This window comes from Magnolia sinica, chromosome 9, assembly GCF_029962835.1.
Source record: "Magnolia sinica isolate HGM2019 chromosome 9, MsV1, whole genome shotgun sequence".
NCBI classification, from domain to species: Eukaryota; Viridiplantae; Streptophyta; class Magnoliopsida; order Magnoliales; family Magnoliaceae; genus Magnolia; species Magnolia sinica.
The window spans coordinates 12,329,453-12,345,188 of record NC_080581.1 but is presented as its reverse complement, the minus strand read 5'-3'; the positions used below and the strand labels follow the sequence as shown (position 1 = coordinate 12,345,188).

At 40.5% G+C, this 15,736-nt stretch overlaps 1 protein-coding gene across 1 annotated transcript in view; it reads right to left on the bottom strand.

Annotated features, from left to right (window-relative positions):
• The window catches only part of LOC131256915 (probable folate-biopterin transporter 2), a 43,038-nt gene extending 28,022 nt beyond the window's left edge, over nucleotides 1-15,016 (bottom strand). The window contains exon 1 of the mRNA XM_058258017.1: nucleotides 14,203-15,016. Within this exon, the coding sequence (XP_058114000.1) occupies nucleotides 14,203-14,569 (367 nt within the window). The 5' untranslated portion in view covers nucleotides 14,570-15,016. The remainder of the gene's footprint in view (nucleotides 1-14,202) is intronic.
• Nucleotides 15,017-15,736: the final 720 nt, after the last annotated feature.

Here is a 15,736-nt window from a genome sequence, read left to right as displayed (position 1 = left end):
GAATCCCCAGTTGCTTCCGTAGGTCGGGAACCAAGTCCTCATCAATCACGTTGTACACGACTTCATCTACAAGTCATAAACAAATGGTACTCACCATTCTCAAACCGAGCTCTTCCCAATCATCCTCGTCCATTGTTGTGGGTTTCTTACCATACAACACTTTGATTAATCCTTGTTGTACTAGTAGATCTTTCCCTCTCCTTTGCCACAAGCTGAAGTTATCCTTCCCATCTAATTTATCAACTTCAAACTTCGATATTGCCATCTTTGTTGCCATCGTTAACTAAGCTAGCTCTAATACCAGTTTCATTTTGTAAGAAAACAACTTGATGCAATAAAGAAAACCAAACACACACAAGAAACAATGGATTTACGTGGTTCAGTGTTTTGCCTCTACTCCACGGATGAGTTCCTATTGAAATTACTATCTTCTCATAAAAGGTCAAAAGGACCACATACCTGTTCCCATACCACGTACCAAAGTAATCCACGATGTAGGTAACATGGCTTTAGAATTCACAACATGGTTTTCTACCAAGTCAAATGACTTGAACCTAATGAATTTCCACTCTCTACAAGCCACAAGTTTTCCTCGTGTTGTCCCAATAAATGTTTTGGTAATTGTTAGAGCATAGAATATGTATGTACAACTGTATAAGCTATAGATAGCTATATGGATGGATACATGCATATCTGTTAAGATCTCTACAAATCTCCCACCTCTTCTATATATTCTTGTCATCAATGGAAAACATAACAATATTCTCTAAAATGTAGTCCACAAATCATAGCGTGGTATCAGAGCCATGATTTATCATGTTATCCACAAGAGACTACATTGTGGAAACTGTCTTGTATATATTTCATTGAGAATGACAAGAATATATAAAGGAGGTGGGAGATTTGTGATTCTATAGAGATCTGTAGAGATCATAGCGGATATGCATGTATCCATCCATATAGCCATCTATGGTATGTACAGCTATACATATCCTATACTCTAACAACAACTAAAAGGGCAAAGGGAAGGCCCAAAAGGACACGGATGGAGGTAGTGAGAAAAGACTTAATGACCTATGGTGTAACTAAAGGTATGACCCTTGATAGAGTGGCATGGCAAAATAGGATTCATGTAGCCGACCCAATTATTTCGGGTAAGGCTTAGATCAATGAAGATGATGAAGAAATGTGGTGGCAACACATCTTGGCTTTGCCTTGCAGTCACATAGACACGGGAATTTTACTTTGCTTCTTAAGTCCAATACAAGTGAGGCAAACGCAAACCGTTGGGATGCACTATCAAATTCTAAACTGTGTGAACCAATTTCCTGAACTTATGATGCATTATCAATTTGTATTGTTACTATTAGGGCCTGTTTGATTTTCCAAATCCATTGTCAATATCTTGTAAATGGGTAATCATTATTTCCTTAAGTAATTACCGCATGGTTCCCAATGCTTGATTTGATGGGCTTACTTTTTTAACACGGAAACCGAGGTGCAAAATATATGTGGGGCCCACCGTGTGTACGTGGCTGATCTACACTGTCCATCCATTATGCCAACTGAATTTAGGGCATGAGCCAAAAACTAAGGCAAATCCAAAGCTCAAGTGGACCCACCACAGGAAAAAGGGAACCGAACACCTGCCATTAAAAACTTCTTGGAGCCACTGTTCCTTTGGTGTGGGCCACTTGAGTTTTTCGGCTCATGCCTCAAAATATTCTGGTAAAATGGATGGACAGTGCATATATGTCATATATATCAAGGTGGGGTCCACAAATTTAAACCAACCTTTTTGGACCGGTTTTCGAAGTGCAAATACCGGCGTATTTTCAAACAGAGTGAAAGTGTAATAATTACCTATTTACCAGGTATTTACCAAGGATTTAGAAAATCAAACAAGCCCTTAGTGTAATGAATAAGAAATAATCAAATTGTGATTTCCCTCCATGCAATCACATTCGGAGGTTTCTGCTCCAAATTGCAATTATGTTAATTTCAAGTTGGATGTGAAAGCAATGTAACTGAAATTTCAGAGCTACTTCCTCAGTATGGATACCACAAATCATCAATGAGTTTTCATTTCATCTTGCTTAAACTGACTGTTCGCATTCAATTTACTTTCATATCCAAATGCAGCTTTAGTGGTTGCTAAATGCAGATAACATGGTCACACTACAGGTATCCTTCTCTGAATCCTCAATAAAATTCACTGAGAAAAGGCAAGCACCCCAACCTACAAAGCTGAGGATGTGGTTGGGTGTCTTGAGAATGCACACATACAGTATTGATTTCCACCAAAGCTCATTGTCTGACCTTTTCCGAAAATAGTAAACTAGCAATTTCAAGGATAAAAGTTGGAACATTGATAGCCTTCCTGCCATGGATTCTTCTTTCCATGACACGGCCAAGCCGAGTCAAACAGATGTAGCTTCACCTCCATATACTCCCTCGTCATGGTTTTTAGTGTAATTTCAAACTCCCCTTAATTAATCATATCCCCATACCAACAACAAGCCGGTCAACAACCCAATTAGCCCATGTGTGTGGGATGTTCTGATGATATCAAATCTGGGTCCAGTCTTAAATCTCATCAAAAGCTTGGGTTGGTCACCAAGGATGACCCAAGTCATGACTGGTCCATCCAAGTTGAGAGTCCTCTTCAATCCAAATCACAAGGGAACTAACGGACTAAAAGGCACTAGGAATCCCATATTCACCTAAAAACAGATCCAAACACTGATGACCCCAATAGATATACCAACCAAAATTTAATGATGACACCAATAACCGTGTATTTCGTGAAAATCCAAAGGTATTACAAGTTCAACTAACACAGTCCGTAAGTATTAACTGTTGAATTTTGTGCTAACATGCTGTCACGCATGCAGTATGTGGTACTTAGTTGCACTATCCTTCAAACCAAGTGCTGCTCCCATTCATGATTTGGACTTTTGCTCCTCGCTTTTGCTTCCTAACTGTTAGAGTATACAGTCTTCAATATATGTGCATTTTTAGATCTGAGATGAGGAATATGAATCATATCATGATGTGCAGGATTCGGGTTTTCAGAAGATGGCACCGACTCAGGGATCGTGAAGGAAGAGGTTGATTGGTCATAATGGTTAAGGTTTAGATCAGATAATAGACACGGTATATTAGAACCATAGCTATGATACCATGTAAAAATTGGGAAAGGAAGAGAAGTGAGAATATATCTACTCCTCTAGAATCCTTTATTTATAATGATAATCAGCTTCACGAAATAACTCCAATAAAATCAGAAAAGACATACCATTATCTCCAAGGATATGGCGCACCATATGGCTATTGACATGTGTACTCCCACTCAATGCAATGCACATACATTGAAGAGTGTTAACTGTATACTCTAACACTAACTGTTTATACTTGCTAACATTTTGAAACTGACACTTCCTCACTCCCGCACCTGGATCTATTTCTGCTTCACTTCACGCTTTGTGCAACTATAGTGCGCCGTGTGGCACATGATGAGAGGACGAAACTGTCATTTACGATTTTCGTTCCTGATATTTTTGTTTTGGGTTTTTTTTTTTTATAGAATTCCTAGGTAATGAGAGGACTTGTGTTGTATGCAACTATAGTGTGGCATGTGGCACTGAAAACCAAGAGGAGCTGAAAGATTTTCTGTATTTGAGACAACCCAATAGGGTTGAATATATAGAGATTACAACCATCTATACAAGGGAAACAATAAACTTAGAATCCTCTACTTATGGAAATAAACTATACAAGGTATACTAGTTATACAAATGTAGTCAAACCCCCTCAAATAATCCCGGTCATGAAAGTAATAGGCCAATAGAAAAGATGAGTTAGAATAGGAGGTGGAAGTGGAATAAGAGATCCAAGTGGAAAGAAAGGCCCGTGAAATTTCTCGCGGAAAATCCCCAATACTTCTCCGTTCATAAAAATTTAACTCAAGGGAAGAATGAAGGAGTGGGTAGGATTCGTAGAGGAATGCCCAATCAAAAATCCATAAGCAAGCTCCACCGGGGCAGACAGCCCGATCTGGTTCCCGAGGAAAAGGGTTTCACACCCAAAATGAAGAAGTCCGAAAAAACACTGGCTGGTAGTCTTCGGTGAGAGGTAAGGAACAACTCCAAAAACGGGTAGTCGGGGGAAGAACAAGGACGTTAGGTTCCACAAGATCGGGAGAAACCATATTTAAGATCCGAAGAGCGAAACAAAATTTAAGGTACTACAAAGGGGTTTTTAAGGGACCAAAAATTCCCCCAAAGGCGTTAAAAAAAATGCACCGTTACGGGTCGTTGCATCCCTATATTTGTATCGGTATCGGAGGGTACCGTTACACCAACCGATACCGATACGGGATACCTTGGTTGTACTAGTAGATCTTTCCCTCTCCTTTGGCACAAGCTGAAGTTGTCCTTCCCATCGAATTTATCAACTTCAAACTTTGATATTGCCGTCTTTGTTGCCATCGTTAACTAAGCTAGCTCTAATACCAGTTTCATTTTGTAAGAAAACAACTTGATGCAATAAAGAAAACCAAACACACACAAGAGACAATGGATTTATGTAGTTCGGTGTTTTGCCTCTACTCCACGGATGAGTTCCTATTGAAATTACTATCTTCTCAGAAAAGGTCAAAAGGACCACATACCTGTTCCCATACCACATACCAAAGTAATCCACGATGTAGGTAACATGGCTTTAGAACTCACAACATGGTTTTCTACCAAGTCAAATGACTTGAACCTAATGAATTTCCACTCTCTAAGAGCCACAAGTTTTCCTCGTGTTCTCTCAATAAATGTTTTGGTAATTGTTAGAGCATAGAATATGTATTTACAATTGTATAAGCTATAGATAGCTATATGGATGGATACATGCATATCTGTTAATATCTCTACAGATCTCCCACCTCTTCTATATATTCTTGTCATCAATGGAAAACATAACAATATTCTCTAAAATGTAGTCCATAAACTATAGCATGGTATTAGAGCCATGATTTATCATGTTATCCACAAGAGACTACATTGTGGAAACTGTCTTATATATATTTCATTGAGAATGACAAGAATATATAAAGGAGGTGGGAGATTTGTGATTCTATAGAGATCTGTAGAGATCATAGCAGATATGCATGTATCCATCCATATAGCCATCTATGGTATGTACAGCTGTACATATCCTATACCCTAACAACAACTAAAAGGGCAAAGGGAAGGCCCAAAAGGACATGGATGGAGGTAGTGAGAAAAGACTTAACGACCTATGGTGTAACTAAAGGTATGACCCTTGATAGAGTGGCATGGCAGAATAGGATTCATGTAGCCGACCCAATTATTTCGGGTAAGGCTTAGATCAATGAAGATGATGAAGAAATGTGGTGGCAACACATCTTGGCTTTGCCTTTCAGTCACATAGACACGGGAATTTTACTTTGCTTCTTAAGTCCAATACAAGTGAGGCAAACGCAAACCGTTGGGATGCACTATCAAATTCTAAAATGTGTGAACCAATTTCCTGAACTTATGATGCATTATCAATTTGTATTGTTACTATTAGGGCCTGTTTGATTTTCCAAATCCATTGTCAATATCTTGTAAATGGGTAATCATTATTTCCTTAAGTAATTACCGCATGGTTCCCAATGCTTGATTTGATGGGCTTACTTTTTTAACACGGAAACCGAGATGCAAAATATATGTGGGGCCCACCGTGTGTACGTGGCTTATCTACATTGTCCATCCGTTATGCCAGCTGAATTTAGGGCATGAGCCAAAAACTGAGGCAGATCCAAAGCTCAAGTGGACCCACCACAGGAAAAAGGGAACCGAACACCTGCTGTTAAAAACTTCTTGGGGCCACTGTTCCTTTGGTGTGAGCCACTTGAGTTTTTCGGCTCATGCCTCAAAATATTCTGGTAAAATGGATGGACAGTGCATATATGTCATATAGATCAAGGTGGGGTCCACAAATTTAAACCAGCCTTTTTGGACCCGTTTTCGAATTGCAAATACCGGCGTATTTTCAAACAGAGTGAAAGTGTAATAATTACCTATTTACCAGGTATTTACCAAGGATTTAGAAAATCAAACAAGCCCTTAGTGTAATGAATAAGAAATAATCAAATTGTGATTTCCTTCCATGCAATCACATTCGAAGGTTTCTGCTCCAAATTGCAATTATGTTAATTTCAAGTTGGATGTGAAAGCAATGTAACAAAAATTTCAGAGCTACTTCCTCAGTATGGATACCACAAATCATCAATGAGTTTTCATTTCATCTTGCTTAAACTGACTGTTCGCATTCAATTTACTTTCATATCCAAATGCAGCCTTAGTGGTTGCTAAATGCGGATAACATGGTCACACTACAGGTATCCTTCTTTGAATCCTCAATAAAATTCACTGAGAAAAGGCAAGCACCCCAACCTACAAAGCTGAGGATGTGGTTGGGTGTCTTGAGAATGCACACATACAGTATTGAATTCCACCAAAGCTCATTGTCTGACCTTTTCTGAAAATAGTAAACTAGCAATTTCAAGGATAAAAGTTGGAACATTGATAGCCTTCCTGCCATGGATTCTTCTTTCCATGACACGGCCAAGCCGAGTCAAACAGATGTAGCTTCATGATGCGGACACAAGTGCATTCAAGGTGTACCAACGAAGAAAGCGCCAACCACAAGTGCCGTCCTTGTGGATAAACGACTATTGAGGAGCTGAAGACCTTTCACATGTGATTGGACATATAGAAGACCCCACTTAGGGAAGACACATGTGAAGGAAGATTGGAGAAAGAAGACCGAGCGCCCAAACTTTCCCATACTTATGTTATTTGCGTGTTTTTGACTTAGTTAGGGGTTTTTTAGTAATTTTATGTCTTTATTTGCTTATTCTAGGGGTATTTTAGTAATTTTATGTCTTTATTTGTTTATACTTGCTAACATTTTGAAACTGACACTTCCTCACTCCCGCACCTGGATCTATTTCTGCTTCACTTCAGGCTTTGTGCAACTATAGTGCGCCGTGTGGCACATGATGAGAGGACGAAACTGTCATTTACGATTTTCGTTCCTGATAATTTTGTTTTGGGTATATTTTCTTTTTTAGAATTCCAAGGTAATGAGAGGACTTGTGGTGTATGCAACTATAGTGTGGCATGTGGCACTGAAAACCAAGAGGAGCTGAAAGATTTTCTGTATTTGAGACAACCCAATAGGGTTGAATATATAGAGATTACAACCATCTATACAAGGGAAACAATAAACTTAGAATCCTCTACTTATGGAAATAAACTATACAAGGTATACTAGTTATACAAGGTATGTGAGCTGTCTAACATCCCCCCTCAAATAATGCTGGTCATCGACAAGTAATAGTTTGCCAACTAGAAAAGAGTGACGTGCAGAAGTGAGGGACTTGGTGAGAATGTCGGCAATCTGATCATGAGATACAACAAGTGGAAGAGAAATGAGCCCAGACTGAAATTTCTCGCGGATAAAGTGGCAGTCAACTTCAATATGCTTCGTCCGTTCATGAAAAACTGGGTTAGAGGCAATCTGAATGGCACTGAGATTATCGACATGGAGTGGAGTAGGATTCTGTAGAGGAATGCCCAAGTCTGAAAGAAGTCCACGTAACCAGACGAGCTCACTACACGCAGCAGACATCGCCCGATACTCGGCTTCTGTGCTCGATTTGGAAACAGTGGCCTGCTTCTTACACTTCCAAGAGATGAGAGAAGTGCCGAGAAAGACACGGTAGCCAGTGGTAGATCTTCGTGTGAGAGCGTAACCGGCCCAATCAACATCTGAATAAGCACGAAGGTCCAGAGTCGCCGTGGAGGCGAAGAACAAGGATCGATCTAGAGTTCCACGAAGATACTGTAGGATGCACAACACCGCAGTCATATGAAGAGTCCGAAGAGCAGAAACAAACTGACTGACGACTTTGATAGCGTAGGCAATATCAAGGTGAGTCATAGTTAAGTAAACCAAACTCCCAACCAAACGGCGGTATAAGTCGGGCTGTGCAAGTAGATCACCATCGTCACGGCCATAGTGAACGTTAAGTTCTAAGGGAGTCTGAACTGTCTTCTGATCCGTCAATGATGCCAAGGCGAGAAGATCCTTTGTATATTTATGCTGGCTGACCAAGATGCCACGGTTAGAACGTGAAAATTCAAGTCCAAGAAAGTGTGTTAGATGGCTGAGGTCTTTCATCTTGAAAGATGATTGCAGAACTTCCTTTAAAGCCGAAATGCCAGTAGCATCGCTACCAGTCAAGAGGAGGTCGTCAACATAGACCAGAACAATGACTATTCCGTGAGCAGTGGTGCGCAAAAATAAGGATGGGTCATGACCACTTTGAGTAAAGCCAGTACCTGTAACAACATCGTGAAAGCGTTGGAACCATGCCCGAGGTGCCTGTTTGAGGCTGTACAGGGCTTTCTTTAGGCAACATACCTTATTGTCAGGGATTAAAGAGCCAGGAGGAGGTTTCAGATATACAGTTTCTTAGAGGTCTCTATGAAGAAAGATATTTTTCATATCCATCTGAGCAAGTAGCCATGAGCGAACAGAAGATATAGCCAGAAGAGTACAAACAGTTTTTATTTTGGTCACGGGAGCGAAAGTCTCATCATAATTAATTTCGTATTCCTGTTTGTATCCCTGAGTGATAAGTTGAGTCTTGTATGGATCCAATGATCCATCAGACTTGAGCTTGACAGAATAAATCCATTTGCTACTAATTAGCTGTTGGTCAGCAGGTCGAGTGACAATGTCCCACGTATGATTATCATCCAATGCCGCAAGTTCTTCTGCCATAGCCTTCTTCCAACAATCATGAGTGGTTGCATGAGAGTATGAAGTAGGAATAGAAACAGTATCCAGAGTAGCATTCATGGCAGACATAGAACATATCAAGCGATCAGGCGCTCGATGTTCACGAGCAGAACAACGTATCGAGGTAAGTACGGGATCTGCAACAGGTACAGTAGGTTCGGGTTGAGTAATAGGTGGTGGATCTGTACGTCGTCGACGTGAGTAAACCTGCAACAGACGAGGGAGAGTACTTGAGACAGATGGAATTTTTGGAAAAGCAGTTAGACCAGGAGAGTTTGGAGTGTACGGAGGAGGAAGAGATGAATGAAAGGCAATGTGTTTAAGAAAAACAACATGTCGTGAAACCCGAACACGACGAGAAACTGAATCATAACATCGAAAACCCTTCTGAGTTTCCCCAAATCCCAAGTACATACATTTGACTAATTTTGGAGATAGTTTGTTACGTTCACGTGAAGCCAAGTGAACATAACAGATACAACCAAAAACACGAAATGTGGAATATGCAGGATGTAAGCCAGTGAGAACAAAGTATGGAGATTTACTGTTTAAAACTTTGGTTGGCATCCAATTAATCAAGTAGACGGAATGTAACATTGCTTCCGCCCGGAAAGAACGAGAAGCACTCACAGCTGTCATCAGGGTGTTGGCAATTTCAACAATATGACGATTTTTTTGTTCAGCCACCCCGTTCTGTTGTGGAGTATCAGAACAGGTGATCTAATGAATAATCTCATGACCTTGAAGAAATGTACGAAAATCGGTTGAGAGATATTCCCCTCCTGAGTCAGAGCGGAGACTTTAAACTGGAACCTGAAATTGAGTCTCCACCATGGAGTGAAATAACTTGAATTTTTCAAAAACTTGTGACTTTGATTGAAAAAAGTAAATCCAAGTGTAATGTGTGAAATCATCAATGAATATAACATAGTATCGTAACCCAGAGAGAGACATAATTGGTGAAGGACCCCAGACATCCGTATGCACAAGTTCAAACATACAAGATGATTTTGTAGTACTTAGAGAAAAGGAAATACACTTACTTTTTTAAAGACAACAGAAATAACAAGAATAATCCAAATCATTTTTATTAAGAGAAATATTCCCTAACATGCCAAACGAAATTAACTGAAGTAACCGATCGGAATGTGGATGACCCAGGTGAAAGTGTCACAGTTTCCATAAATTCTTTGCCAAATAAATATCTGATGAAGATGAAAAAAAGAAACAACAAGCCGAAGTGATAGATGGATCAAAGTCCAGCACGTACAGACGACCATGCCGCCTACCCGTCCCAAGTACCTTCCCCATTGCCAGATCCTGTACAAAATAACAGTTTGGAAGAAATATGACTAAGCAATTATTGGATGTGAGTTGACCAACTGAAATTAAATTGGAGGAGAGGATAGGGACATGAAACACATCACGAAGGGTGAACTGGCGATGAGCAGAAGGAGAGAAAGTCAATAATCCAATGGACTGAATAGGTAGTCTAGTGTCATCTGCAGTAGAAATAGCCTGATTGCCAGTGTAGGGACGAATATCACGAAGATGGGATACATCACCGGTCATATGATTGGAAGCACCCGAATCGAAGAACCATGTAGAAGATGGAGATATACCTGACATACCGGCCGTAGAAAGGGCCGAAACGATTTACTGGAGCATCGCAGGAGTCAACGAAGATGAAAGACCTTCAACAGAAACAGTAGATGTAGAATTGCTAACAGACGGCTCGGAAGAAATAGTGGCAGCAGTAGCAGAAAGAGCACGACCACGGCCACGACCACGACCACCACGTCTACGGCCGAAAGAAGATGCATAGGCACGTGTACAGCAGTCCTGAATACCATGACCAGTCCGTTAACAATAAGTGCACCATTCCTTGCATTGAGCGACAACATGACCCACCTTATTGCACCCGCGACAAGTCAAAGGAGAGGAACCAGAACCACGTGTTGGTGGAGTAGTGGACACAGCAAGCACCATATCAGATGAGCCCGAAGTTGAGGAAGGAAGAGAGAGAACTTTCAGTCGTTATTCCTCAGCCAATAAATCATTAATAACCAAATTCAATGAAAGAGTAGGGCCACGGTTCAAGAGAGCAGCCCGACAATGCTCAAATTCTGGACGTAGTTTCATAAGGAATTGACGAACTTGCGCACTCTTGTGCATAGTTTGGAATATTTTAAAGTCATGAGGACATGTTGGATCCATCATAGTCATCTCTGTCCAAATTGTGACAATTTTGGAGTAAAATGATTAAATATTGTAGTCACCCTGAGTAAGGTTAACGAGATCCTGTTCCAGGCGGTATAACTGAGCCGCATTACTCTGTTGATAAATCGTCTGGAGATGTTCCCACATCGCCTTAGCAGTGCGATGAGGTGTGAGGCCAACAGCAATGGAGCGATCGACCGAATCGAGAATCCAAGTAATAATCCGTCCATTGTTCATTTCCCAATCAGCTAATTTGTCGGCCTCTATGGAAGTGGGTATAGTAACAGATCCATCCAGTAGTCCCCACAAACCACAACCCTTAAGGAAATTCTTATAATGGATGGCCCATAGAGAATAGTCGGTACCATCAAAACTATAACGTGGGGCCTCTGTACATGATTTGTCCATTGATCTAAAGTAATGGAAAGCACAGGTCTTAGATGTACCGTATAGCAGGAGATACCCAAGGGATTGTAGTTTCTGGATTTGGCGGAATAGCACCAGCAACAGGGGCGCTGGATCGTGAAAAGATAGATCGGAATAGAGGGGCGTTGGATGTGGAATAGAAAGTGCTGAATCTAAATCTGAAACAGAGGGGCGCTGGATCTGGATCTAGATTTGGACGAGAAGAAGAGCAGAAGGGCAGGAGCAGTGGATCGAACGAGCAGAGGGGCTAGACGAGCGCAGGTGCGCCGGATTGGACGAGCAAAGGGGCCAGTGCGCTGGATCGGACGAGCAGAGGGGGCGGACGAGCTCAGGTGCGCCGGATCTAGACGAGCAGAGGGTCAGGAGCGCTGGATCTGGACGAGTAGGGGCCGGAAAACGCAGGGGAGCAGAGGGGTAGAGGGGTCGGACGAGCAAAGGCGATCGGATCTGACAGGTGGTGCCGGTTTTGGATCAATGAAGCTCTGATACCATGAAAACCAAGAAGAGCTGAAAGCTTTTCTGTATTTGAAACAACCCAATGGGGTTGAATATATAGAGATTACAACCATCTATACAAGGAAAACAATAAACTCAGAATCCTCTACCTATGGAAATAAACTATACAAGGTATACTAGTTATACAAGGTACGTGAGCTGTCTAACAGGCACATGATGAGAGGACAAAACTGTCATTTAAGATTTTAGTTCCCAAATTTTTATTTTATTTTATTTTATTTTGGGGGGGATTTTTTATAGAATTCCAAGGTAATTTTGGGAATTTTATAGTTTTGTGGTAGTTTAAGGTTTTCAAGTAGCTCCACCTGGAAGTGATGTACCAGCCAAACCCAAGCTTGGTAAAGAAAGATTAATGTCAGGTAGGCAGCAGGTTTGTGGTACTTAGTTGAACTATCCATCTTTCCAGGTGTTGCTCCCACTCACGCTTTAGGCTTGCACAGAGCATACAGTCTTCAATGTACGAGTGTTCTTAGATCTGACATTAGGAAGATGAATTATATCAGGATTTGTGGGATTACAGTTTTCAAAAGAAGGCGCTGACTTGGGGTGGTAGATGAAGAAGTTGATTGGTCATAATGGTTGAGCGTTGATCGGATTATGGACACGGTAGATCATAAAAGACACACCATTATCTCCAAGGATATTGTGAACCACATGACCATTGAATATATGTAGTCTCACACTCAAATATACAGAGAGTGTATACTCTAACACTAATTGTTTATACTTGCTAACATTTTGAAACAGATGCTTCCCTGCTTCCGCACCTAGATCTATTGCTGCTTTGCTTAGTACGACATTTGTGATGTAATGAAGGATGGAAATATTATTTAAGATTTTGTTCCCAACATTTTTGTTTTGGGCATTTTTTTAAATAGAATTCCAAGGTAATTTTGGGAATTTTATAGTTTTACGGTAGTTTTAGCTTTTCAAGTAGCTCCACCTGCTAGCGATGAGCATGCGCCAACTAGACCTAATCCCAGTAAAGAAGGGTTGATGTCAGGTAGGCAAATGATTTGTCAAACCTTTTCCAAGTAAATCATAAGAATTCCTGGTTCAAGTATTGATGATTGCAGAAAAGGGTTCACAAAGGTAACCCTGAATAACTAGGAGAAGGCTACTGTGATGATGATGATGAGTCTTGGGTTTGCATTCTCTTATCAATCCTAGTTAACTAGTTGGGTTATTTTATTATTTTGTTAAAAAAATAAAAAATAAAATAAAATTACACACACATGGCACTCGAACGCATGACCTCAGTGTTTCAATGCACTCTGTCTACCACTGACCTATTTGGGTTAGTTATTATTGAAGTTTTAGGGCATTCTTGCTTACTTTGCATGCTAGAGAAATAGGAAAGCTGGTTTTCCATAGTAACAGCTTGATTACATTTCGGGGGTTTTTGAGAAGGAAGAGTAAGAAACGCGAGCATCATATAGAAATTGCAAATTTGCATTTGTTTTTTCTTCTTCTAATATCGTATTGCAATCTTTCCTTGTTATTTCAAATGAAATAAGAGTAAGAAACACGAGCATCATATAGAAATTGCGTTTGTTTTTTCTTCTTCTAATATCGTATTGCAATCTGTCCTTGTTATTTCAAATAAAATATTTGGAGATGTGGAGTTCTCTTTCATGTGAGATTATGATCTTCGTGGGCTGTATTGCTTTGACTAAATCTCTGAAATTTTAGCAGTTTAGATGTGGTTCTTGGTTTTCTGAAGCCTCTTCCTTCTCATCTCTTGCATTCTTCATTTCATCTTTGATTTTCAGAGTCCAAACATCACAGATTGTTGCACTTGAGAAATCAGCGCTCGTGTTTGAGGATGTGGATTTCTCTACATTAACTAAGACTGCATTTGGAAGTACCCCAAATCAAATTTCAGTAACATTTGTTGGTAGCATCACTTCCTTTTCAAACTCACCAAACAATTTGGGCGGCCCAGAATTCAAAACCCAATCGCAGATTATCAATTTTCTGCATTTCTACAGCAAAACAACCAATCAACTACTTGAAACAAAAACCCAAGATTTCCAACATAGTTCCAAATGTACACTAAGCTGAGACAACCAATCTCAAATCTACACAACCTGGCGGCAAAATCACGATCTGGAGCAAGTAGAATTCTACTAGAAAGAGAGAAAACAAGATCTACAAGTAAGCATTCCTCACCTGCTAGAATGAAATACGGCCGCCGGCGGTAGCCTGCAATAGGAAGAACGTCGGTGAGTAGGCCCCATAGAGGCTTCACAATCCAAGGAATGCCAGTTATTCCCTGATAAACCTGGGATTCAGATGGCTGGACCTTCTGTACATCCTTCCAATAGTAATCCGAAGCGACCCGGCCGAGGGCCCCACCAGTCCCCTGACTGACGCCATAGATGACGAAGATCCCAAAGACAGAACTCCAATGCATCTCATTGCAGAGCATCCTAAACCAATTAAGAGGCACCCAAAAGAAATTGAAGTTTCTGCTCTTCGGCTTATTCTCCGACGAGCTGTCACCCTGGAGATGAATGTTCTCATCCTCCTCGCCCATGCTTTCTTCTCACACGGAATTCACAGAAATCGACAGCAGCCCAGATCGAGAACCGGCGTTTCCCGAAATGGGTGTTTTTTAATTTTGACTTGGAATTCTTCAGAAAAATGGTAGGGCCTGAAATGGGTCTGTTGGATTTCGATCACAGAATGAAGAAACACCGCCGGGCTGGAGAACCGGCGGTTTTGTGAATTGGGTTTCTTGGTTTTGATTGGAATTCTACAGAAAATCGATTGGAGATTAATTGGTTTTGGATTGAAATTTTGCTCAAATCCAATATTGCAGACGAAACCAACAATCCAGAAATGAAAATAAAAGAGAACAAAAATCAAAGAGAAATGAAATTCCTGAAATGGGTGTTGGTGAGCATTCTTCAGATGCTGAAAAATCCCTCAAAAGATTTTGAAAAAAAAAAAAAAAAAAAACAGCCAGAAAGTGAGACAAAACAACGTTGTTTTAGGATCGAGGAAGAACATGCGAGGGTAGATTTTGACTTAAAAATTACTTACCCACACGATTTTTACTCCCTTTTTACGGTTGGGTCCCACGGACTGACACGTGGCAGGAGGTGGTTGGCCCCATGCAAGTTAGGACGTCCAGCGTTGAGATTTTGAACCCTGAAAAGCACAGATTCTCTGCCAGTACTTGACTATCTACACGCATGTTCGTAAATACTGTCCACATGACATAAGATAACTTCAATCTAAACCGTCCAAATGGTGGGTCTAAATTTTTATAGCATATATATATATCATTTTTATATTTACATTTGAGAAATGGATACTCTAATTCTAATTCATCACTTTATGTAAAAAATTTGAATTTTTAAATATATTTTAGTTTAATTTTAAATATTTAGTTATTTAAAAGTTATATATATCGTTTTAACAGTTTGGATTGATATGAATATATTCCACGCATGCAATCAATATGTGCATGACTATGGATGCCCATGATCCTCAAGTGTATTAAATAACTCATCCTCAATTGAAGTGAACGGGGGTTGAGGCGCTTGGAGAGTGAGAAGCTGTCCGGGGGAGACAAAACGTACTTATTTTTAAAGAACGTAACGGATAGAGACCGATACGTTACGAACTTGGTGGCGTATCGGAATGTTTCGGGCGTCTCGGGAGGGAAGAGGATTGGGCACGATCCCGCCCGCCCCTA